The 26415-nt window shown below is 40.2% G+C and overlaps 1 protein-coding gene across 9 annotated transcripts in view; it reads left to right on the top strand.

Annotated features, from left to right (window-relative positions):
• The window catches only part of PTPN3 (protein tyrosine phosphatase non-receptor type 3), a 175030-nt gene extending 167200 nt beyond the window's left edge, over window positions 1–7830 (top strand). For all 9 annotated transcript variants that reach the window (XM_071736820.1, XM_071736821.1, XM_071736819.1 and 6 more), the window contains one exon: window positions 262–7830. In XM_071736820.1, the coding sequence (XP_071592921.1) occupies window positions 262–339 (78 nt within the window). In that variant the 3' untranslated portion in view covers window positions 340–7830. The remainder of the gene's footprint in view (window positions 1–261) is intronic.
• Window positions 7831–26415: the final 18585 nt, after the last annotated feature.

The raw sequence follows: 26415 nt of genomic DNA, 5'->3' as shown, positions 1-26415 counted from the left end.
GATTTAAGCATGTGTTCTTTAAAATTTAAGGATTGTATTTTCTAATGCTTGTCCACCAAAGAAGAGTCAATGTTACCTTTATTTACTGTCAGCACAGTCAGGAGAGTCAGATTTTCTCCTTCTATCTTTGTACCTCCTCTGCTGTTGCTGTTTCATTAGAAAAGGAAGCATCTGTAATGTTAGTCCTATTAAATACCACTGTATAATAAGGAGTTTAATTGGACATCCATAAATGTTTTTGTTTTTTTCTTTCTTACACAGAGTCAATACAAATTTGTTTGTGAAGCTATTCTTCGTGTTTACAAAGAAGGATTGGTTCGGCCACTGGATTCCAGTTAGCACAGCAGTGAAGGATGAATACTTTTTTCCCCCTAAAAAGACTGCTCTTTAAGTAAAGCAAGGGCTTGTTTCTGAAAGCAACTAGAATGGACTAGAAGCCCATGAAAAGACAAATGAGCACATTTGAACTGTGGCACTTTAAATTTCTCAAGAAGATTGCTAAGTCATGTACAGTATAACAAAGTCATGTAGATAAATATACGAGAGCAAATGTGTGTAATGTGCTTTATTCACATAGAAACCATAAACAATCATGGAAACCTTAATACATCTCTTTTACTGCCTTAAAACACCCTTGACTTCGGAAGTTACAAAGGTCCTTGTGTGCGTATTTTGAAAATGCAAAAAGAAACTGATAGGATTGAAATGGGTTGTCTTAGAAAACATTTAATATCGTTGTATTGTATGAAAGTTCACTGAAGGTGAATATTTGTAACTTCCTCACTGGGGCACTAAATATTCATAGAAATGTAACCATGACTTCTGAAAGGCTGATCAAGAGCTTCAAAGGCCTAATGCATAACTGCTGTACAGTAAGAGCTGGAGAAATTTAGTATTCAGTTACCATAAAACTATTAGTAAGTATGCCAGCTGGTATAATATGCTTCTTAGGAATCACATCTACCGTATGTGATTTGCAAAATAATGCTGCATTTAAGCATTTATGCAGATACTACAGTCTGTATCTTCTGTTGATGAAATTTAAATGATGAAACTTGCCCTTTTTACAGTGACCTACTTAAAATTTTAATTGTTTTACTCCTTCTTGTCTGTTTCTGCTGTCCATCTCCTTTACACTTGTTTTTCACTGCTTTTTTCTATATGTGGACTGAAAATATTTAAGCTTATAATGAGATTTTATTCTGTTTCACCTTTGTTTCCATGCGTATTTATGAGTTCTCAGATGAAAAATGTGGATTAACGTTGCACACAAGTACCAGGCTTTTGACTTACTGTGTATGCAAAGTAGTCTAATCCAATACTGGAAGAAAAATTACTACTGAACCCACCAAATATGTTGCTGCTAATTCAAGGTGTGAAGCTTACAAGGGCACAGGTGTTGCTAGTATTCAGATGTTGATAAAATGTTGACTTGCTGCCCTTCAGCAAAAACTGCTCTTATCCAGTGAAACACAACTCCCTTTTGCAAGAATCCTGCAGATTTGCTGTGTTTCTTGCTTTATGGAAGTGCAGCCAAATTCACATGAAGGTTTACGTTGAAAGAGAGAGTGAATTTGGCAACTGAATAATTCACCCTAAGGTACACTGGTCACCATTTCATTTCAAATGGGAGAATTGGACTTTCTGAACAATTTAACCACATTTGTATGATAATTTATATTGTGCGTGCTTTTTGGTTACCCTGGGATAGTTCTTCATTTTTGAATAGTGTTTTAAAAAAAATACTCTTAAGGGACCTTTAAAAATTCTTTATTTAAAAGATTAGTCATAAATAAGGAAAAACTTTTATGGGGCATATTAGCCAGATGTTTATATGTGTATAAAAGAGAAAATTAGATCATTTTCTTTTAAAATATATATACACACACACATTCAGATATATTTTAGAATATGGTTTGTATTATGGATATTATCATTTATATATGGAGTTTCATTATAGAAACTACCACAGCTGTACAATATGCATCTCTCATGTTACCAGAAGGTTGTGTTTTTTCCCCAGAAGATAGCTGGAAAGTGAATGTAGAATGTGCTAAATTGCTGGCTCTTGTCTTCTGTGGGCTTGGTCGTTTCTTCAGGATCACAATATTAGTTATAGGTAAAGAAGATATCTGGTTACTATTTATTCATCAGAAGAATCTTAATTGGAACATGCAGGGCAATTGGCAACATGGAAAGCTTTTGGCTTTGTATAGTTAAAGGGTGAATAGGTGGGTTTTTTTTTTTTTTACATTCTTATACACTGCATTCCAGATTTCACTTTCACTGACTTTTGTAATATTTTGGACCATTATCCTCTAGCTTGATTTGGCACACGTTGGAAGGCAAGAAACACTAACTCTGCTTCACTTGTAACTTGCTAAACTACAGCAGGTTGCTCAGTTTGTGACCCCAGATGTAAAATGATGCTGGATGTGCATATGTTGCTTGGGAAGCCTTTCTGAAAAATGCATGTGGAAAAAGTGTTGTGCAAGTACAGGCTGCTGAGCAAAGAGAAAAGCTCGTGGCTTTTTCCTGCATCAGGAGCAGTGGGAAGTGAAGAATCTGCCTACTGGCTGGGTGGTTAGGAAAAGCCTCCTTTTGTTGTATGTGTGTGTGCCTTTCTGTTAAACATCTTTCTTTTTTTTTTTTTTTTTTTTTTTAAGTTTTATTGTGCCCAGGTCTCAAAGCCATTCCTTACAGTTGGCATGACTTGCAATTAATAGTTTGTCAAGAAGGAAAAAAGCAACAAAAATAAATAGAAAATATTTAGAGCATCTCTTTGTGGCATCCATTTCTTTCATTAAGTACTTGATTAAACTTATGATTTATTTGTGTTCAAGGTTATTGCTGTTTGTTTCTTCATGTTGAATATGCCTTTACCAAAACACTGTAAATTTATTCTGTATATAACTCTAGTCTCAAAATATATGGTTTAGGCTTGACTTATGTTAGTGTGTGTGTATGTTTAAATGATGATGGTCGTATTGTGACAAGAAATGCTGCTCCTGTTTTGGTAAACTTAGATGGATTCTGTAATACAATTCCTGAATTCTTATTTGGATTTTAATAACTTCTTTGAAATTGCTGACCACTAAGAGACTACTCAAATATAATAATAATAATAGCTAATATCTGATTTTTTTTCTTTTTCTTTTTCTTTTTTTTTTTCTTTTTTTTTTTTTTTTTTTTTGTAAAATGATAGAGCAAATATTAACTACTCAAGTACCTTGTACATTGTGTCCATCTTTATTTCAGTCTTGCTGGGTTTTGCACATGTACCTGTAGGGTCCACAGGGAAGGATGAAGGGAGTTTTGTCTTCTCTCTGTAGTTGTGTGATGACTTTGCACTGCATGATGTGTGCTTTAGATCTGATCTTGCAACGGAAGGATAATTCTGAAAACATCTGCTGGCTTTGGTTTCCACAAGAACCTAAAAGGGCACGGAGTTGAGTATGTTGGTTTGGGGTTTTTTTTGCTAAGAGTTAAAACTCGAAACACATTTTTTTAACTGTCAAGCAATTGACAAATAGCAGAAAATTCTGTGAAGTCAAGATTCTGTACAACCTTCATAAACAACAGTTTAACCTTGTTTTGCCTGTCCTTGTGTGAGCATGACAGTAAGTATTTGGAATTTCAAGCATGGCAGTGGAAGAAGAGGGAGTAATGAGCCTTTGAGGTTTTCATCACTGTGAAATACACTACTAGCATTTAGTCTTCAGATTAAATTTTAACAAAGTGGCTTTATATTTGATACAGAAGTAACTGAATGCCTGTTCAGGGTGTCTTCAGAAATGCTGCAGGGGAACACTTTTGCGGAGGAGGTGGGAGGGACAGATCTTATCTTGTATTGGTAATAAGAAAAATGGTGCAGTAAACCATGAATGCCTTTTGTATAATGGGATGTATGAAATATGTATCATTAAAATATAATCAAACCCTGAATAGTGGTGGTGTTTGAAAAAAAAATAAATTTGTAATCCAGGGTTTGCTGTCAGTAGCCCTGTCTTTCAGGTGTTGGTACTAAATATTATGCAATTAAAACATACCTAAGAATTCAGCAATAGCTCTTCATCTATGCTTATTTTTTTAACAGCTGGTGCTCTTTTTTCCCCTCCTTTTTTCTACTATGTGATACATGGTTAAGAATATATATATACACGTTTCAAAAGAACTGTAGTTCTGAAATATCTAATGAACTATGCATTTGCTTTATTACAAGCATAACATGATACTGTTTTACAACAAAAGTCCTTCCCTGTCAGTAGTTTTCTTACATGTCAAACCTAATGCATAAATTGTCCACTAATTGAAAATTATTAAAATAAACACACGTGGTTCAAATTCAGTCAGTTAAAATTTAAACATAGTTATTTCACTGATAATGGCTTTATTGTTATATCCTGAAGTGCAGCGTGTAAGTGCAAGTTTATTTTCCTCCTTCACATAAAGAACTCCTTTCCAGAAAAAAAAACGTGCTGTGGGAAATGTTTGGATTTCAATTGATAACCTGCAATTAGTGTATCTGGTTAAAAGCATTTATTAATTGAGACTATATAGAAGATAAAGTTGTGTTATTAAATACTTTGTTCAAAGGCAGTTGAAAGCCAAGTGAATGATTAATTCATTATATAAACCATAATATTTTGATTAAAAGGATTCTCTTGTATTTAAGTTCTGACACTGATAGTGTTAAGCCATCTCGGATGACTGTTTTAACAATAGTATTATAGTAACAGTTTAAAGATAGCAATCTAATGCAATATGATTTAGTTTTAATTTATGTAATCGTTTAGTTGTTCAGTAGCTATACAGGCTTCAAACAGTAATATCCACAATCACCAAAACTTGCCCTTTTTAAAAAAAAACAAAAAACAAAACCTCAAAAAAGTAAGTTTCTCTGACTAGAAAACATAGTAGTAACATATGATATTTATAGTTTTAACTATTTTTCAGCTCACTATAACCCAGTGACAGTAGTGGTCTGATTTGATCACTGATATAAGGAGCAATTGTTAAGGACCAAAAATATCATGATAAAAGCAAATTGTGTGGGCTCTTGACACTATTTATTTAGTTTTGGCTGTAGTTAGGAGACAAGCAACTATTGTCACAGGGATTTTTGTTTGTTATTGTAATGGCAAATTCATCTCAAGAGGTCGCTTTGGAAATGTGGACTAGAATGTGCCTTTGACTCCCCATATTTTGTTGCAGAGTACTTGGATAAGAGTCTTAGGTTGTTGTTTTGAGCTTAGCTGCAAGCTTTTAATTTTTAATGAAATACGTATTTCAAATATTCAAGCCATTTCTAAATAGACATTAATGAAACACTCGATTTTACTGTTAGTTGCTCAACTTCTGCTCTCTTGGCTTTCAAGGGTTGGACATGATGATCTCTGAGGTCCCTTCCAACCCAGACAATTCAATTCAGTTCTATGATTCATGATGTCATTTCTAGCACTGTCATTGTTTTACCTTATAAAAATACTTGGAGCTTTCCCAAAGCTGTAAAACTGACTTTGTCACAGGCAAGCAAGTGATGTTGCTGTTGCTTAAGAGATGATGTTACTTACCACCTGATCTGAAAATGCAGTGGGGTCTTCAGCCCACTGAGAACCACCCTGAGGAATTTAGACAGTGCTGCTAGCAGTGGTAAAATTCATAGTTATATCTTGAAAAAGCATATAGGAAATCTTGTGTTCAAAGCTGTTAAGACCTGGGTTTTATTTTATTTAAATTTTAAGTCATTTTATGAAGATGAAAATGTTTTTAACAGATGAGGTGTAGGGCCTGGAAATGAATTTTTTTTTTTTTTTTTTTTTTACCCTTTGCAGAATACTTTTGTATGTTTAAAGTGCACCATTTCCTTGGAGCAATTTCTTCAGTAAAGAGTCCTACTGTTGATGGGATTTAATTTTTATAAACTGACCTAGAAAATAAGTTTAACTTTTTCCTAATTTACTGGTCTGTAATTTTAAGGAGCGTTGAACAAAAGTGAAACATCTTCTCCTTCCAAAAATTATTTTGGCTGTCTTCATTTGGTGTCTTTTTCTGAGACAAAAACGAAATTTGCATGTGGCTAGGTAATTAGTGAGGTTGCCATGCATGGTAAGAGGAAGCAGATGCTTTGCTAGATGTATTTAATCTGTTACCTAACATCAGTTACCAACTGAAACCAATCTAGCATCGAATTTCTCTCAGCCTTTTGCAGAATAACAGTTTTGGAATTAGGGAAGTCTGTGGAGCTTGCTCACCCAAGCATCAGGAAGTCTTGTACTGAGCTAGAATTGATGCTTAAAAAAAATAATGCTGAAAATCTGAATCTTCAGGTAGGGACAAGCAAGGAAGAGTTGTTTACCAAAAATCATACAAATAATGCTTATACCTTTTACAAGGAAAAAATACTTTAATTGAATTAAAAGGAAGCTGCTAGAAGTATTGACTATGGCTGAATCTCAGGTAGTCATAAACCAAACTACTGCTCGAGTAGTGAGCAGTATGGCCAATAAGGCACAGAAAACTCAGCATCAAATGAATTGTGCTTATGAATTTTTCTTCTTTTGAAGGGTTGGTTGCAATTCTAGTTCAGAAATCCTTGCTGTGGGATGGAATGAGAAAGAGCTTCCTTCCTTAGGGCAGAGGCTGAAAGCCTGCTCAGTAAATCAGCAGTCGGTGTTGACTGTAGTGGTGCTGTGCTTGTCTTACCTAACCATAGCAGTCTAGCTTAAAGTAAGATCAAGAGTATTTCTATGTTTGCAAGAACCATGAAGCCATGGAAAAAGAAAAGAAAAAGGGGGGAAAAAAAAAAAAAAAGGAAAAAGAAAAATTTAAACAAGCTAAAAACAGCAGTTGTCATTTTCATGGGGTTCATTTGCTTCAAAAAAAGGAGCAGGTCATGATGATAGCAGCTGAGTTATTCTTCTCATTCAGAACTTCACGTACATGAAGAAAAACCTGGTATTTCTGTTGCTTTCCTAGGTTTTAATGGAAATTACTGCCTGTAGAAATTAGGTGGAGAATTAGTGTATGTGCTCGAATGTAAGTATATTTCAAACCCAGATTTTGCAAAATAAATTACAAGCATCAGTTCTTATATTAACAGAGAGATACACAATAAATAATGAGGACAGTCCTCTCAAGCCTTTAAAATCTGCCAGGTATTCTTAATTACAAATGATGTATGGATTAAAACTGGCCTTTATTACAGCTGATACAGAATTGTGCTTAATAATACTGCATTAAATTACATAACAGATGGGAAAGCAAAAGTTTTGTGGAGTGATTTTTGGTTTGGTTTGGCTTGCAAGCTTTGCAAAAGATTCTGCTATTCTAGTTACTAAGTTTGTATTTTCAAATATGTTCATTTAGCCTTTTTTGTCAGATATGTAGAAAAAGGTCAGGAGATAATATCCATGCAGTGACTCTGGATTTTTTCTTTTATATGGTTGTTTCTATATCACTCTATAATTTCTTCTGACATCTTAGGTGTCAGTGCATTAAAAGAATAGAAGAATGTATTTGATGTCAAATGTATTTGAAAGGTAGGGAAGGAATTAATTTTGTATCCTAAGCTGTAATTTTCTTTTTAATAATTTCAAATGTAAATTTATGTTGATATTAAAAAGCTTAATTTATTGTTTAAGAATGTAGAGACTTCTTGACATGAATGTATAATTTTCCTCTTTTTTATTTTTATAGGAATAAAGTATTGGTTAATGGTTTTAGTATAGTTTTCTTGGGCTTTGGAACTGTTTTGAAAAAAAATATCACAGCCACCATTTTATGCTTATTGATTTTACAGCTAATGGTGAAATAAAGCATTTTTAGCTACATGGCTTTATTGTGACTTTATTCAAGAAGAAAGCAAGAGCTGCATAGGAGAAGTTACTGATCTTTTCAATCCTGTAGAAAAAATCATGTATCTGCAGTTTGAATTTTATCTAAGCAAGCCGTTGTATATAGAAAGTGTCTGCTTCTTATAGATAGTGTGTAATTCTTCCAGAAATATCTTACTGGAGAAGTAAGTAAAGCAATCAAATAAGCCACAAATTTTTAGCAATAATTCACTTGTAACAATTTTAGTAGAAGGGGGTTGGTTGCCTTGATTCCTTAGACCAATAAACCTTTGCACTGATGTCATACAAGGCCACTCAACAACTCTGTATGTGGAGGTTTGCTTTTTTGCTCCTGTGTATCCAATGTGCAGAGGAGATTTCCTTTGGGGATTTCCCATGTCCTCAGGATGTTTTCCCAAGCTGTCTGAGTAGTCCCATCTTCTGCACCTTCTGTTGCTTCAGGGTGGTTGTCATGTTTTCACAACTATCTAGAGCCCTCTGGTGTGCTGCTCTTGAATGATTTCTGTTTACATGTGGATGTTAAATGCAAAGTTATACGTTTCAAAAACGTATAACACTGAGAAAGCACACTGAGGACTGAATCCAAGGCTTTCAGACAGAGGGAGCACTGATCTTAAAATATGTTAGGGACTTTGTTAAGGACTGGGATGGTTGTCAAGATGCCCTTTTTGCTGTTCACAAGCCATGGCTCTTCCTACTGATTGATCTTTTGATGTTGAGGCTAATAATCCTTTATAATGAAGCTTTGAACTCAATGAAATCATGGTGAAAGCAGAAGGCCAAAAGCAGCCATCAAGGCAGCTCGGACCTGGAGATGTATGCAGGCTGGAGTCCTCTATAGCTGCATGGAAAGCTACTAAGATGAAGGTTTTGCTGAAAAGCCATGTGAAACAACTTACAGAAAGGTGTAGCCATATCTTCACAAGGTACTCTGTTCCTGTGTGTAAGGCAATCCTTTAAAATCCTTAAAGTCCCAGCATCCCTGCAGAAGAACAGGGTGCTCTGCCAGGAAGCCAAGAGTGAGGAAGAGGTGTCTACATAACTCATATCAAAGGCTCCTAAGATGTCATCAGTCACTGGTGAGAGAACCTGAATTCTGATTGTCTTGCTTGAATTCATCACCATCAGGTGTATATATATATATATATGTGTGTGTGTGTCAAACCTGCATTTTTCAATATATGTATTGTTTCCATGTATAGCTTTTTGGTTTCAAATCTTAGTGACAAAATTTTTCAAGCAGTGACAGCATAGCTTACCTTCTTTACAGTAGTCAAAGTAAAATATTCTGATATGAAAATTTATAAAGTATCCAATTTTATCTTGATTTGGAATCAAGTTCCTTTTATGATCATTCCTAGGGCAATGTAAGCAAATTGATTTTCTTGTACTGCAAAAGAAATATGCAATGGTAGCATGTGGAAAAGCTAATTGATAAAGATAGCTTGTTTCTCCATTCAAATGGCAAAATTTGAAGTCTTCAATTTCTTAGAAAGCATCACCGTGTGAGAATAACTGCAAGGCCCTTGGGGAGACTGAAATGGTTACTGCTGATCTCTGGGTTCAGAACAAGTTCAGTTTCCCACGTCCACCTCCAAGGATGAAGGACATCAGCATTTCACTGGAACATTAAAGAACAGACTCTGCATCCTTTGTGTTAGTCTGATGTTGCTGTTGGGGAGTTCTGGAGAGTTGGGGAGTTCTGTTGTTTTAAAGCAAAGGTATTGTGATTTCTTTTTGCTGTATTTCATTGGGTTTAGCATCCACCCACAGATGATGCAACACTGTCCATTACCAGTGTCTTCACTTTTTTAATGTATCAATTAAAACTTTAAAAATCAATTATTTGGCACTGGCAGGAAAACTTTTCCTCAGCACTAGCTCGCTCTCTCTCAAGCATAATTGGTAATTGTCTTGGGCACACTCAGGTTGCACTGGCACACGTGACAGCTTGGGCTAGGGAGTCACTAATGCTGGTGTTAATAGCAAGATAAAGGGTTGTGCTAAAAACTGCACTGTATGCATCAATGTAGCCCACAGAGTACCAAAGGAGTATTGATCGCTAATGGGTTTGGTGCTACTTAACTGTAGCCTTCAGAGCTTGATGTGTCAGCCCAAATGCCCTGAGCTTTTAGACCTGATAAATTCTTGTGTAAATACTGAATGTTAACCCTTGCAGACTCCAGAATCATTGGGTGTCCTCTTTGAGTATGTCAGTCCTCAGCTCTGAATGTACCAGCTCTGCTCCTGCATGTTCATCCAAATGTCATGTAAATGTAGTGTAGCTTTTCAGTTTCACGTGCATTTAACACAGAGTCCAAGTTAGCAAAAGCTTGCTGGTTTCAAAGGGGCGAACTTGCTTATGTATAATACTTAGCCTAAAGGGATGTAGTGACTCCAATCTTCTGGTTTCATGCCAAAACCTGAAATGCTTTTGGCCTTTTAATATGCTTGTGTCTGTATTCAGATCTTCTGCAAGTGTCATTTTGCATTCAGAAGAATCATGGCTGAATGATTTTGCCCTATGTTGCTGACCTTACTTTTCAGTTTAAGAAATACTATTACAAGAAAATATGCTCTCTTTTCTTAAGTGTCCCTCAGAAATCTTACTGCTGAGAACACTTGTGTTTTGAATAGAGAATGTAATTTTTGTCCCCTGTGAGAACTGCTCGCAGTAAATTTACTGTGATATTGCATCTCCACTACTTTGGTAGCTCTGCCTGCTGCATCAAGCAAGATGTCAGCATGGGCAAAAGTCTCTCGTTGGCTCGGGCACACAGCAGGGAATATGCCACCTTTCTGTAGGAACACTTCCTTACACGGTTAAGTAATGTGCCTATTTTTGAATATTAAAGCAGGAACTGAAGAAGGAGCAGAACTTCCAGCTCACATAAAATTGGGGTGAACAGTGCCTAGATACTTTGCAGAAGACCTAAAGGACCAAAGTGTGATCAGACCTTCTGTAGGAGGCTGACAATTATCAAGGACCTTCTTCCTCTTCTCTCTTCCCATTCCCCTTAGATTTTTATGAAACAGGCATTTCAGCTGCAGTCCCTGTAGCAGGGGGGTGCTACAGCCAGCCTGAGCCCCCTTTGGAGTGGAAAGGTTTCCCCTTCTATAAAGCCATCTGTTTTTTCATAGCCTGATGCAATTAATCTTATTTTCCTCTTTGTTGCGCAGACATGACAGATACAGCAGTAAGTACTCAGAATTGTCCTGGTTAAAAAAGAAGAAAACACTTAAAAGCTCCTGAGCTGTGTAACTAAGAAACCCCATCTTAGCAACTGCTGTTGCAAGATAAGTCTTAAAGATGTGCTTAAATGGCACTGGTTTCAAATACTGCCTCTATCAAGTAGATAGGAAGGGGGTGTATATGGATATATATATATATGTGTGTGCATATGTGCACATATATATATATAAAATGGAACATATAAGTGAATACAAAAGTAGCTGCAAAAAGGGCAGAGAAAGAATAAATCCAGTTTGACATCTCAACTACAAATGAAGAGGGGGAAGTCTAAAATGTAGGTTGCAATACAGGTAACATCAATAATGTATAAATAAGGAGTGCTTTTTTCTATCATGCCACAGTAGTCTGTACTAAAGTTAAAACCTGATGCAAATTATTTAAAAAATCTGTATATAACTTGGGGTTTTTTTGGTTTGTTGTAGGTTGGTTTTTTTTTTTTATTTATATGCCTAGAGTTTGCTTTTGTGGATTTTTGTAATATATGCATAGATATACTTCCTCAATTAACACTGAATATTGCTTGTTTTATTGCCATCTGTGTAAACTGTTTGCTTTTCTGTCATTACAAGGTTCTGTAGATTCAGGACTTTTTTAAAGCTAATGACTTGGAAAAGTCATTTCCTGGTATTTGAGAGAGTTTAAATGGTAGAAAATGGGAAAAATAAAATACTTTATGTAGCCATGATTGCATTCAGCATATATTTAAACAGATTGAGTTATCTGTCATGTCTGCTTTCCTTAAACCAATTATTATTCAAGTTTATCATCTGATACAATTATGGGACTAGATGCTGTGCAAATAAGTATCAAATGCAAACCCACTTCCAAAGGGCTTTCAAGATAGTTTATACGTGCACACTCAACCAAATGATGGTATAGAAGGAACCAGGTATATGACATCCTTCTTCTAGTCAGGCTACAGACAGAAATAGGTAAGTGTACTTTTCTGTCCTAACAGCTCAACACAGAAATGATGCCACGAAGAATTTCAGCAAATGTTTTAGGAGCAGATTACCCATGTACAGCAAGGAAGTCCTAGAAACTTGAAGTAAAACATTGGCAGCATTCCTTGAGAGGAAGTGAAACCTTGGGCAAAAAAACTCTGCCTCGCTGTGATCCTATTGCTTCATGGAAACCAGACCTTGATGGAATAGTGCCAATTGTTTAAAAAGTTTATACAAATAGAGATATACTTTTGTAATGCAAGGATCTTGCTAGCTTTCTTGCATTCTCTGGTTTGAGGGAGGGTGGGGAAGCAGCAACAGCTGAAATTTTGCAAAAGAGAATATATTTTTATATAACATCCCATGGGCAAGGTACTGTGAACATCTTGTTGCCAAGCAAAGTTTAATTTACAATAGCATGAGATGCAGTTATTTATATCTGTTCTCCAAATGGGCAAGGTTAGGTGCAGAGACTGTGTGGTGCTCACAGCCAACAGAGCAAAACTGTCAGATCAGGGAACTGAACTTGCAGGCTGGGTTACCATAGAATCACAGAACAGCCAGGGTTACAGATCACCCAGTTTCAACCTTCCTGCATGGGCAGGGACACCTCTCACTGGATCAAGTTGCTCAAGGCCCCATCCAACCTGGCCTGGAGCATTTGCAGAGAGGGGTCATCCACAGCTTCCCTGGGCAACTTGATCCAGCACCTCACCACCCTCACAGTGAAAATTTTTTTCCTAATGTCCAACCTAAATCTCCCCTCTTCAAGTTTTAAACCATTGCCCCTTGCCCTCTCACTACACACCTGTGTAAAAAGTCCTACCCCAGATTTCCTGGAGACCCCTTCAGATATTGGAAGGTTGCTGTAAGGTCACCTCGGAGCCTCCATTTCTCCAGGCTGAACAACCCCAAATTCTTTAGCCTGTCTTCATAGGGGAGGTGCTCCAGCCCTCTGATCATTTTAGTGGCTCTCCTCTGGACACATTTCAGAAGCTGTATGTACTTCTTACTCTGGAGACTCCACAACTGGGCACAGAACTCCAGGTGGGGTCTCACAAGAGCAGCATAGATAGAGGGAGAATCAGCTCTCTTGACCAGATGTCTGTGCTTGTTTTGATGCAGCCCAAGACAAGGCTGGCTTTCTGGGCTGGAAGCACACATTGACAACTCATCTTAAGTTTCTGGTCCACCATCAATCACCCCCAAGTGCTTCTCTTCAGGGCTATCCTCTATCCTTTCTCCTTCCAGCATGGGATTGCCTTGACCCAAGCTGTGGTTCTCCGCCCATACCAGGACTGGTGCCAGCTCCCAGAATTATTTCCATGGGATGCCTTACTTGTGGGAAAATATTCTACGGAGTTCTGCACTGGGTAAGTTTTGCACTTAAAAAATTGTATAGATAGCTGATGGTGCAATAGTGTTGGGTGTCTGCCTAAGCAGTTTACAAGACACTGAAGCCTTGGTTCATCTGGGATATTTATTTTTCCTCCCTTCTTGGGAGTAGCCAACTTGGCATCATCCTGAAGACAAGAATTCATCTTAGCTGCCCCCTGTAGCAGTGACAGCATCTTTCTTATCCCAGTTTGCTCTCCTCCATCACTCCTCACACGTGTGCCTCCCCTGCACACACAGCATCCAGCACTGAATTCTGGTCATGCCGAGTGGGCAGCAGTGCCTGAGTCGCTGCTGTGCTGGAGCAGATGGTGTCTGCAATGCAGCCACTACTTCTGTGCATGTGTTGGAGGTGGTTGCTAAAAGGAAATGGGACAATATAAAGTTTTTTTTATTGAAAAGGTGGCCAGCGGGTCCAAGGAAGTGATTCTGCCCCTGTACTCAGCGCTGGTGAGGCCACACCTTGAGTCCTGTGTCCAGTTCTGGGCCCCTCAGTTCAGGAAGGAGATTGAGGTCCTGGAGCAGGTCCAAAGGAGGGCAACTGGGCTGGTGAAGGGACTCGAGCACAGACCCTGTGAGGAGAGGCTGAGGGAGCTGGGGCTGTTCAGCCTGGAGAAGAGGAGGCTCAGGGGAGACCTCATCACTCTCTACAACTCCCTGAAAGGAGGGGGCAGCCAGGGGGGGGTTGGTCTCTTTTCCCAGGCAACCCTCAGCAAGACAAGAGGGCACGGTCTAAAGTGGTGCCGGGGCAGGTTTAGGTTGGACATTAGAAAGAATTTCTTTACTGATAGGGTGATCAAGCATTGGAATGGGCTGCCCCGGGAAGTGGTGGATTCTCCATCCCTGGAGATATTTAAAAAGAGACTGGATGTGGCACTCAGTGCCATGGTCTGGTAACTGCAGCGGTAGTGGATCAAGGGTTGGACTTGATGATCTCTGAGGTCCCTTCCAACCCAGCCGATTCTATGATTCTATGATTCTTATTTATTGGGGGTGGAACAATTAGAAAGCTGAGGTCAGTTTGGTTTTTTTCAGTGGCCAGTACTCGTCAGTCTTTTGGTTGATTTGTGTGAGGGGATCTTGGTGCATTGAGCCAAGGTAACATGACCAGGATGGTTAAAAGAAATCTAACCAAGGATTTTCTGCCTCTTGGTAACTTGGAAGCATCCAGATTTCTTCCAGGTCTTCTTCTGTTAGGTCCCTATCACAGCTTAGCACTTTGGGTGAACCAAAAACCAAAGGACAGAATTATTCTCTATTACTCCACCACCATCACCCTCCCAAAGGAAGAGTAAGTGGGAAATAAAGACTAGGGACTTGAAGTCAGAAGTTAAAAAAAAAAAAAAAAAAAAAAAAAAAAAAGAGAGAGAGAGAGTAAACAGATTTACTGAAAGGGCTAAGGCAATAACATTAGGGATAATGTAACAAAAATACAAATGTATACAAATATATACAAGCCCATCTTGATGCTGTCAGGGATAGGTGGCTGAGGGCCCCTTGGAGCAGGGCCGCCTCAGGAGAGGGCTCCACGGCTCTTCCCAGCACCCGATGGATGCGGATTCTGAAGAGCAGGGGCAGAGCTGGGGGTAAAGGAGCGCAGGGGAACGAAGCGAGGAGCGGGCGGGAGAGAGGGGGCTGCGGCCTGCCCGAGCTTGAGAGAGGATGGGCGGGGAAGGGGAGGGAATGGACCCCGCTGGGTCTGCCTCTCTCAGACACTGAAAAGCCTTCTCCATTAGTTCCTGATACTCCAACTATGACAGTCCCCACCACATATTACAAGCAGGAGCCACACAGGTAACCTGCTCACATTTTGGCTGCCCAGCCTCTGCCACAGCCTGCACGCTGGTCCCTTTCCCTCCCAGTGAACACCCTGCAGGTGCCCAACAGGTCTTTCCTCCTGTGCATCCTCAAAGTCTCTCAGCCTCCTGCCTCTCTTCATCTGAACTTCTCCAGGCCCAAATGCAACTTGGAGACACCCCCACTCCCCCTCTTCATGAGGGGAGGATTTAAAGAAGGTGAAGAGGAGCCATTAAGAGCAATAGCTGGCAAGGCACCACGACAGCATTGGTGACTCCTGCCCCCTGAATTTGTGAACCTATATTGGGTTTTGGGGTAGTTTGGATGCATCCCATGAGGTCCTAGTCAACTTATCTGTGCTAATGGTTTTCCATTTCCAGGGCATTAAAGGTTTGTTGGTTGAGTGTAGATTTCTTCTGTGGCCATAATGAGTATCTTGATAAAAGTACTTTTTGCAGTGTTTTGCAATGTTTTATTTGTGATGGATATATTTTTTTACTGAAAGAGATTTTAATCTACACGAGGGAAGATCTGGCAGAACTAGGAGGAGAAGTTAGAGCATTCATGTCCAACAACATATGCATTTTTTTTTTTAATTTTTTTTTTTAATTTTTTTTTAATTAAACAAATTGCAAATGTTCCTGGAAGACCTGTGGTACTGATAGCAGGCACCGCATTCCCTTGTTCTATTGTACAGGAGGCAGTCTGACTTCTTAAGAGCTGCAAACCAAACTTTACTTCCTTCTCAGTAGTATTGCATTGCAGGGTCCTGTCTAATAAAATTAGAAGATAATTCACATATGTTGTATAGTTCACAACTTAATTTTTCAAGCCAAGTGGTGTAAGGTATTTATCAACTGGTTTAATAGATGAGATCTCAGCCTGCACCTCCCCACGCTCCACTGCGTGTGGAAGGAGGCTGACACCTCTGCCTTTAGAAAAGTGTTTCTTGCTCAACCCCATGACTAATGCAGATAATTATTTTTAAAACAGCTCTGGGTGCCACTGCAGTGCACTTTCATGTGCACACAGAAATCTGTATTTACATTCATCTGGCATTTGTGAACCCCAGGGTGCCATGTAAATCTTACTCTTACCATGAGGTTTAAAGAAATACTTTCTAGGATCAGTCTAGCAGTGGGGAACCAGCTCGTGCCGTCTGGATACCGAAAGATACAAAACAGTGAGCGTAAAATATATAAACATTAAAGAGATCTTTATTTCATGGCACATTATTAAACTTCCATATTCCTAAAAACCTTTGATGTTAGTCCATTTCACAGGGTGACTGATTATTTCTCCTTTCCAAACCTAGCTGAATGTAGGAGGGGGAAAAAGCCCTCAAAACAATACGGGAAAAAACAACAAAAAAAGGACAGAAAAACCCGCACAAACAAACCAAAACCCAAGGCCCTCTGAGATTTTACATCTTGGTAAGGCAACAGGTTAAAAACTAGATGGATTTAGCATGATCATTTTTAATGAATTGGTGGTGCTTGTTGCTTGTTGTTTGGTTGCTCACTGCATGTTCACATATAATTAGATGATTTGTTCCATTGCTTTCCTAGGAACTGAAATTGAAGCCACTTACTCTATTATTCTTGGACATTTCAGTCATTTTTTTAAGATGAACGTCTTGCCTGTCTCCTTCTTCATTACCCAGCACTATTCTTTCTCCAAGCTCTCAGCAAAAGCTTCTAACAGATCTGATGCATTCCCTCGCAAGCTGACGGGCACCTTGGGTGCATTTCATCAGGTCTAGCGAGTTAAATAAGCTGAGATGTTTTATACCTTTTCAAATTGTTCATTGGCTTGCTCCTTTTCTGGTATCATCTTAGTCCTTCCACCCCTTCCCTGGGCATCGTTGTTGCCCCCATCCACATCCTAGTTGGATCCTTCTCAATGAATATTAGAGCAAAACAGTAATTTCTCTGATCCTCAGTGCCAGCTGCTCCCTTCCCCCTGAGAAGCAATTATCATTGTCTTGCTAATACATTAATTTACATACTTCCTTCATAATGCTTTTGTGCTCTGGGTCTGTTCGGTGTCTTTTGCCTTTGATTTTACATTTATAACTTCATTCTTCTCTTTATTAATTTACCCTATATCCTATTTTTCTGATTTTTCTCAAGTTTCAGGCTGGTTCCTAGAGCAAGGTTGCTTTCTTGTTGTGCTTCCTCTGCCGCAGCATACAATCATAGAATGGTTTGGGTTGGAAGGGACCTTAAAATCATCCAGTTCCAACCTTCCTGCATGGGCAGGGACACCTCCCACTAGACCAGGTTGCTCAAGGCCCCATCCAGCCTGGCCTTGAACACTTCCAGGGAGGGGGCAGCCACAACTTCCTTGAGTAACCTGTTTCAGCATCTCACCACCCTCACAGGAAACAAAACTTTCCTAATGTCCAACCTAAATCTCCCCTCTTCAAGTTTTAAACCATTGCCCCTTGCCCTCTCACTACACACCCGTGTAAAAAGCCCTACAACAGCTTCCCTGTAGGCCCCTTCAGATACTGGAAGGTTGCTGTAAGGTCACCTTGGAGCCTCCTCTTCTCCAGGCTGAACAACCCCAAATTCTTTAGCCTGTCTTCATAGGGGAGGTGCTCCAGCCCTCTGATCATTTTAGTGGCTCTGCTCTGGACACATTTCAGAAGCTGTATGTACTTCTTACTCTGGAGACTCCACAACTGGGCACAGAACTCCAGGTGGGATCTCACAAGAGCAGCATAGATAGAGGGAGAATCAGCCCTCTCAACTATGCATGTGTGTTTTACATGCTGTTGCTTCAGAGAGCTACCCATCCTCTGAAACTCCCTCTTCCCTTTAAATTTACAGAAAAACTTTGCCCAAACAAGCTCCTGAGTCTCTTGCCTGTTTCATAGCTTTTTGCTGGGAAAGGAAAAGGCTACTAAAGTGGCACACTAATACATTAAAAAAAAATTTAAAAAAATTGAAATTGTCTACCTAATGTTTTTCATTATGTGACCTGTAGCTGATCTTGCATGGGTCCCATGCTGCTTTTTGAATTTTTAGCCATGTGTTCTTCCAGAATTAAGACAGAATATAAAAATAAATAAAACCATTTGTTGATACACCAAGCTAATTGTTTTTTTCATGTTGGCCGTTGTTAAACAGCTATAAACTCATTTCATAATAGTCCAGTCACATGTGTCTTTTGATATTCTAATTAATTCCTAATCAGTGATTTCAGTTCCTTTTAAACTGGATTATTTTTTTTTTAAAGGAAAGTTCCCACATAATGTTTTTATTTTTAAAATAAATTTACATTTTTAAAAAATTGCCAAAAACTTTCTCATTTCATGGAGATTCATTTATATGATCAAATTTATTCCCGGAAACTTTTCACTTTTGCTTCCACTCTCAGTGCAGACACCATCTGGAGCACAAGGGGAGTCAGATACAGTGGGCTGGGAGAAGTCTCTGTGTGTGCCAGAGAGGCAGGGAAAGCATGTTTGTGTCAGTCAACACTTTTAGAGAAGAGGAGGGCCAGGACATCCTCCCTGAGTACCCCCAGGCTCTGCCCATATTAAGCAAGAAAAAAAAAAGATTACAAAAAGGGCTTGGACTTGGGTTCATTCATCCAGCCCTCTGAAGAAGCAGACAGCAGATGGCTTGATGTGTCCTCACCACCTGAGCCTCCCAGACATCCTGAGTCCTAACCCTGCTGTGGCACCAGCTCAGAGAATGACTCCAAGGAGGCTCTTGGAGCATCTCTGCTGCTGCTCGGTGAGGACCGAGGAAAATCCCAGCAGTTTTCTGATGAGAGCACTGGCAGTGCAGCTGTTGGGAAGCTGGAGGGAGCTGCTGCCTCTGGTCTTGATCATAGCAGAGCATTTATCTCCTAGCTGTGCCTGTTCTGAGGGCTGCCCAGGAGAGATGAAAAGCACAGCAGACGTTTCTCCTGCGTTTTCATTATTTAACCTGTTCTCTTTTGCAGTAACTGACTATGAAAAACCCAAAAGCTTTCTGAAGGAAGGTTATTGTGAATTCAGGGAGTTATTTTCCTTTTCTTTCCATTGCACAGCATTGATTAGCTAAAGGAAAATATGTCAGCCTGACAATTTATCTCCTTCCTTGAAAATGGATTAAAGTAATTAGCAGGCTGGAGAAGGCAGTTACCTCAGCTGCATGATGCCTCCCTAGAAACACCAGGAAGATCTCTTGGCACTTTGGCCCTGTTTGGCTTTTAGATGCTACTCCTAATGAATCTAGGAACAATAAAGGTGTATTTATCCTGGATGTGGCACTCAGTGCCATGGTCTGGTAACTGCAGTGGTAGTGGATCAAGGGTTGGACTTGATGATCTCAGGGGTCCCTTCCAACCCAGCCAATTCTATGATTCTATGGTTCTATGATTCTATGATTTCATAGTACAAGGTGGTATTATAACAACTGACCTAAAAGATTTCTATTGACATTTCTGTTGGACGAATCTGGCTTTCACAGTTCTTGAGGGTATTGCCTGCTACCCACAGGAGTAAAGAGCTTCTCCTTATGAAAAAGAATATATCCAATAAATATAATTATTTTTAGTCAATCCAGATGCTTCTTCAATTATGTTTTTGGTTTTACCAGGTAGCCTCTTTTACCTGGTAGTGCCCACAGGGAGCAGCAGGCTTCATCCTACCCTTCCCTGGGTAAGGATGAGCCTTGCATGAGCCTGACCAGGAGCCCCAGTGTGCAGGAGAGCCTGGGCTCAAAAATTACAAACTACAGCTCTTATCAGGCCCTCAGTGGCACTTATAGTTAAAATCACTCAGCATTAGTTTTCTCATCCTTTCTTTCATCTCAGTTTCCATGAAAACTATTAACAATGTGACTTTTTTCATCAAATGTTTTCCCTTGGGCTAGAAATTCATTTTCTGCCCTCTTGAAATTCTTGTTTGTTAGACCCCAGGGGAGGAATGCAATATCTGAGTCTGGAATACTGAAGTAGCACATGTATAATATTCTGACAAGAAGTGTAAAAGCAAATCTATTGTATTTGCATCTCAGAGCAGCTGATGTTAACGTGCAAAGCTAAAATAAATCCAAACGATATCATAGCTTTATGATCAATACTTAAGGAAGTTGTTTACTTAGTAGTCAGAAAGGCTAATGATGATTAAATCTGTCTGGAAATACACTGGCCTGCAATAAGTAACCTTTTTATCTCCTTGCATAAATGAATTAGATCTGAAAACACCAAAGGGCTTAAAAACTAAACAAAATCTTTCCTTCCAGCTGTATATGTGCTTCTTTCTGGGTACCTTGGAGATAGTCTGCTGTTTAAAAAAAAAAACAACAAAAAAAACCCCAGTAATAAGTGCATTGGAAGAAAAAGCTTGTTGGAACACTTCTGCAAACAGCAATTTGAAAGAGCAATGCAATGAACAGAGCCAGCCCAGTGCAGCAGCTTCAGCCTGGTATGGCTATTATTTGAATTAACAGCCAAGCAGTGCACAGGCAGGGGCCCATGTTTCCAGGTTGGTACAAATGCTGAGAGGTTCCCTAGAGCCTGTGAGGGGGAAGGGATGGCCTCTGTGTTACCTCCTGTTCACTCTTTCCTTTCCCCTCCTGGCTGCCCCTCTCCGTGCTTTCTGAGGAGTGGTCTCTGGCTGTTCACTGTGTCTTGATCCAGAAGAGCTGCATGTGTAACCTGAGGACAGCAAGTGAGGGGAATCACAAAATCCCTCAAGGCTCCTGATTTTTCAGTCCCTGTGCAATTTGTGCCTAAAACCAGAATAATGCTAAAGGAAACATCTGTAACTTGTAGGAGCAGGGAGAGGAGCAGCTCCCACCGCAGCGTGGCACCCACTCCAAAGGATGCTTTCACTGCCCAGGTTACAATATGTGCTTAGACAAGTGATTTCCCATCTGGTGGAGTGGGATGCACATTTCCCAAGTCTGCAGATGGTACCCAGGTTGATTCAGCAGCTCTTATTAAGAGCTGTCGTTTAGTTCAGCCAGCCCTCTGGGTAGAGGAAGAATGAAGAGGGGAGAGACCTGACCCTCCCGGGTGCTACAAGCAGAGCCGAGCCCTGCAGCAGGGGCAGGGACATCACCTTTAAAAACTAAACAAAATCTTTCTTTCCAGCTGTATATATGCTTCTTTCTGGATACCTTAGAGATAGTCTGCTGTTTAAAAAAAAAAACAACCAGTAATAAGTGCATTGGAAGAAAAAGCTTGTTGGAATGCTTCTGCAAACAGCAATTTGAAAGAGCAAGGCAATGAACAGAGTGGCAGAAGAGGCTACTGAGGGTGCCTCAGTGATGCTGCCAGCAGGGCACAGCCCCCCTGTGCTTTGAGGCTGGTGTGTGGCAGTGTTGCCCTCCTGTGAAGCTAATCAGCAGCAATCAGATCTGGCAACAAGCAGGGGAAGGCAGGAGGGGATGCTCTGGGCCAATTGCACCTGTGCTAAATATCAGAAACCAGCCTGCTGTGAGTTGGTCAGAGATTAAAATGGCTCTAAGGGGGAGGTGCTAAAGTTCGCTGTTCAAGAGGATTGTTTCCTGGAGCCTGCAAGGAGGGAAGAGCTGGTGCTTCGGGAGATATTGGGGATGTTGCTATGGCCACCAGGAAAGGCTGGAGAAGGAGGGGGGAGATACCGGAGCACAGAGTGTGGGTGATAGGGCTGCTGCAAGAAAAACCTGGAGTAGTCATTTTGGGAGTAGTTCCCTGTTGATCAGCAGCTTAACCTCCAGCTGAGGCTGTCCTGAAACCTCTAAGAAGTTCACCTGTCATTTTTCTGCGTGTGAGCATGGCACCTGTGCTGGTGGAGCAAAAGAGTAAAGAATTTTTTTTGTTTTGTTTTTTGGCTTGTTTTGTGTGCGTAGCCTGTGTTCATGTCTGCTGCAGAGTTGCTGAAAGGGAATTTAGTTAATAACAAATGATGCAAATTTTTTTCCCTGTTTCTATCCTCTGTAAGGTGCTGCCAGCTAGGCTGGTACAGTCCTCTGCTCCAGTGCACTGGGCTTGGATGTAGGTGGGTAAATGTTTTCCATTCCCATGTATTAGTCACTCTAAGATTTGAATATTTTATCTAAGGCAGGTTCTTGACATTCACTTTTCTTCCTTTCCCTTTCCTCCCCCACAGCCCAGGGAACAACGAAGGTGAAATCACAAAGTCAGAATCCAAATCTGTTCTGCAAGCAAAGAGGGTGAGAGATGCTGATGGAAGCTGGCTGTTATTGGAAACAACTGTTGTATGGAGAAGGCAGAGAGAGCAGGGAGAGATGTAAAAAGCTCTTGTGTTTTGTTTCAGAACTTAAAAATATGTGGATAATTTATTCCTGGGATGAGAGGTACTGCTGCTGGAGAAAGGGATGCAGGCAGAGAAAGCATCTTTGTGAGGTTTTCTTGTATTAAGTATTCTTTAATCTCTGTTTCTGCTGTGAGCATAATTTTGGTACTTAACAGGGGACATATACACTCAGCTTTAAGAAGAGTGGCTGAAAGGTGACAGCCACTTCAGCTCAGCTTACAGTCAGTCAGTTATAGAAGAGAAAGCTCCAGGGAGACCTTATTGCAGCCTTTCAGTACTAGAGGGGGCCTTGTAAGAAAGATAGGGACAAAGTTTTTAGCAGGGCCTGTTGGATTAGAAAAAATAGTCATCAGTAGATTTAGGGTAGATATAGGATGGATATAAAGGCATTTTTTACAGTGAGATTGGTCAAACTGGCGAAGGTTGCCCAGGGAGGTGGTGGAAGCCCCATCCCTGGAAACATTCAAGGTCAGGTTGGACAGGACTCTGAGCAACCTGATCTAGTGGAAGATGTCCCTGCTAACAGCAAGGGGGTTGGACTAGATCACCTTTCCACATCCCTTTCAACCCAAACTGTTCTATGATTGTAGGATTATCTGTTGACTTTAATGACTGCTGTTGCTTCTGTAGTGTAGGAAGGAACTCTGTCAACAGGATAGGAGCTGGACATACTACTTGATCCTTGTAATCATGAGAAGTGCTAAGTGGTACACCACTTGTGCCAAATTGTCTTGTCACTTGAAATTGCAGGACCTTCCCCAGAGCAATGGGTAAGCAAAGGGTATTCTCAGACAGCAGATTTTACAGCTTCCCTGCACACACTATCACTGCAATAGGGTAACTTAGTCAAGTGGAATGCTAGGACAGGAAAATAACTCCTGGAAAGCCCTGCAAACTCCCACCATCAGAAAGCTGGTGAGCTGCTTACCTCAGAGCTCTTGCTTGGCTGGAAACTGCACCTTCAGGAAAAAAAAGGATCCTGGAGGCTGCCTCATCTAAGATGTGGCAATTCACATGTTTGTTTGTAGTCCTTGTTTGTGGATCTTTGAAGACTGCCCTCCAGGATTTCCAGTACTTGCCTGAGCCTTTGTAATAGCCTCTTGGCAGGTGCCCAGGGAAATACCAGTACTGTGGAAGTCAAATGGCTTGAAAAAAGTGGAGGTTTTTATTGTGGGTCTTGGGCAGCCCCTTTATATATTTTTTTCTTTAAGATGTTCAGGATTTAAGTTATCGGATTTGAGAAGCTGAGCTGCTTTCTCTCAGAGAGACTGGTGCTACTAATTTATGTGAAAAAAAACTTCAGCATTTCTTCAGTCCCCAGGATGGATTCCCCTTCATTAGCATTAGGTGATGTCACTGGGGGATTGACTGGCTCAAATGTAAAAGGAGGAAACACATCCCTCACTTGGTCATCTCAAGTGAAAGATCTGGTGCCCTGGCAAACATCTGCTCTTTGGGGTTTGTTCTCCATTCAGAAACAGTGAGCTGCATAAATTTTTTTGGCTGCATAATTTTTCTGTCTGTGTTGTGCCAGCTGGACAAATATACTCTCTTTTACAATGCACTCCCTTCCTTTTGGCACATTACTGGGGACCAAGACTTCCTTTCTTTATGATTTCTGTGAATAATGTGGAAATGTGTGGGCTAGAGTTGCTTCTTCACTCTTGTTTTTCTCATCTTCTTGGCTGCTGTTGGGGCAGTTGGTCTCCTGGAGCACACACATTCTTTAATTACAGCAGTTAACAAGTTTTTAGACTTTGAGAAAGCCAACTCACTGCAGAAGAACTTAATCAGTCTTTGGATTTCCTGAACTGCTGCAGTACCAACTGCTCTTTGGTAGCAGAAGTGGTGACTTGCAGAAAATAACTCATTAATAACTTTTGAGTTCCTACATCATCCTCTTCCACTCAGCATCTCCTCTTGTCCCGCTGTTTCTCCCAGACACAAATTATTTCCCCTTTTTCTGATTATTTTAGGCCTGTCTTCTCCCAGCAGACCCAAAAGCAGTTCAGCACAATGTGCTGCTGCTCTGTGCTTTCCTCTAAATTCACAGTATTGAAGAGTCAAGCAGCTGCACACAGATTGAAACACAGAGCATTGGTCCAGCTCCTCAGCACCAAGGAGTGTGTGTGGGTTTTTCTGGTTACAAACTCTTTCATTCCCAGGCTGCCTTCATGCTGCAGCTGTACAAGGGACTACAAGCCTCACTATATAAATACTCTTTGAGTTTTTTAACTGGAAAGGATAGCAGTGAAAAGCTGAATGTTTTGGTGGCCTTTCTTTTGCAGAAGCCCAAAGCCTCTTAGAGGAAGAGGACAAGTAAGACATGACAGAATTGAAAAGCTGCTATGTAGTCCTTCTGCAGGCTCAAGTAAATGAATATTCCAGTCTTTCCACTTGAAAAAACCTTTTCCTTTTCCTCCTGTCACCTTGCTAAATCATAGAAGATTTATGGTTCATCTTTCTACTAAAGTAAGCTGTAGTATCTATAGCTCAAAGCTCATCTTATTTCATATGTATGCATTCACTAGCTTTAGAGAAAAGGACATCTCAAGCAGTGTACAAAGAAACCCCTTCTCAAAGAAAAGTCATCCTTACTAGTCCAGAGTAGTGGTTTCACAGTTTTTCTCTCTAAATACAAGGCATAAACCTCAGAAAAAGATTCCAGCTTCATCCTACAATTTCTCACAACAGATGACTTCTTTACTGAAAAAAAAATAAAATCCAGGAAGCTGCAATATTTTTTAAGATTAAAAACTTGGTCAGAAGAAATAAGCCATCTAACAGGACCACCTAGGGATACCATCAGGGATGAGCAAGATCCCATGCTAGTGGCCAGTCTGCTGCATTCAGCAGAAGAATGGAGAAAGGCTGATGCTTACATTCCCAGGCACTCTGGGGTCTCCATCTGAAACTGAACCCATAGGTTTTTCTAAAGCACCTGATGTAACTGGGCACCTTGTCTAGATGGATTAGTGCTGCTCCTAGGAAGAGGAAGCCAATCATGGATGTGAAAAAATCAGATCCCACTGCTTCCAAACCCCAAAATAATGGCCTTCTCCGCAAAGAAGAGTTACATTGTTGTTCCAAGGTAAAATCATGACCAAACCCAGCTTTTTTTTTTTCATTCTCTTTTTTCTTTTTGCTTCTTTTTTTTTTTTTTTTTTCAAAGTCTATCTGGCAAGCCATATAACTTCTCCATTGCTTTTTACTGCCTAATTTCTACATGCCTTTAAGGGATGTGTAGTTAACATACTGTAGTTTGCACCTTTGCATAAAAAGCCTGGCATTTAGCTAAGCTTGAAGGAGAGTCTTTTATTTCTCCTATCCGTTTCCCTACAGCCAGATGCACCTCATTTCCTCACTCATAAAACTGCAAGCATGATAGCATTTGTGCTCGAGGAAGCAGCCAAAGCCTTGAGACAGCAGAGTTAAAATATTGTTCAGGTTCACCAGTTTCTTGCAGAATCAACCTATGGGCTGTTTAGCCTGACACCCTGGTCACCTTTTGCAGGAATACATGTGGGTAAAAATCATATATCCTGCTTACCCTACAAACTTTTGTGGGGCCCATACAATGTGTGAGATAGACTGTGAGGTTTTAACCTTTGCAGAAGCTGCCAAATTGGTCTAACAGAGTTTTATTATATATTTTCTACTAGGAAAGAGCTGGGCTAGGTCAGCCAAGGCGGTCCATTTTGCCAGCCCATTGTTTCCTGGGACCATGGTACTGCTTATACGTTTTCCAAGGAGCAAATTCGTTTTCAGGGATCATCTGATTAAGCAAGCCCCTCCTGTGCAAGCTGCCTTCATTTGGCATGAACAACAAAGGGACTTGCAGCATTCACATTGAAACTTGGTGGGGACGTGCCGGAGGACATTGCCTCTTTGAAGGTCCTTGGGGGT

The sequence above is a fragment of the Heliangelus exortis genome, chromosome 2 (assembly GCF_036169615.1).
Source record: "Heliangelus exortis chromosome 2, bHelExo1.hap1, whole genome shotgun sequence".
Lineage (NCBI taxonomy): Eukaryota > Metazoa > Chordata > Aves > Apodiformes > Trochilidae > Heliangelus > Heliangelus exortis.
The sequence above is the reverse complement of the archived record's forward strand: the minus strand, read 5'-3'. Positions and strand labels throughout refer to the sequence as shown.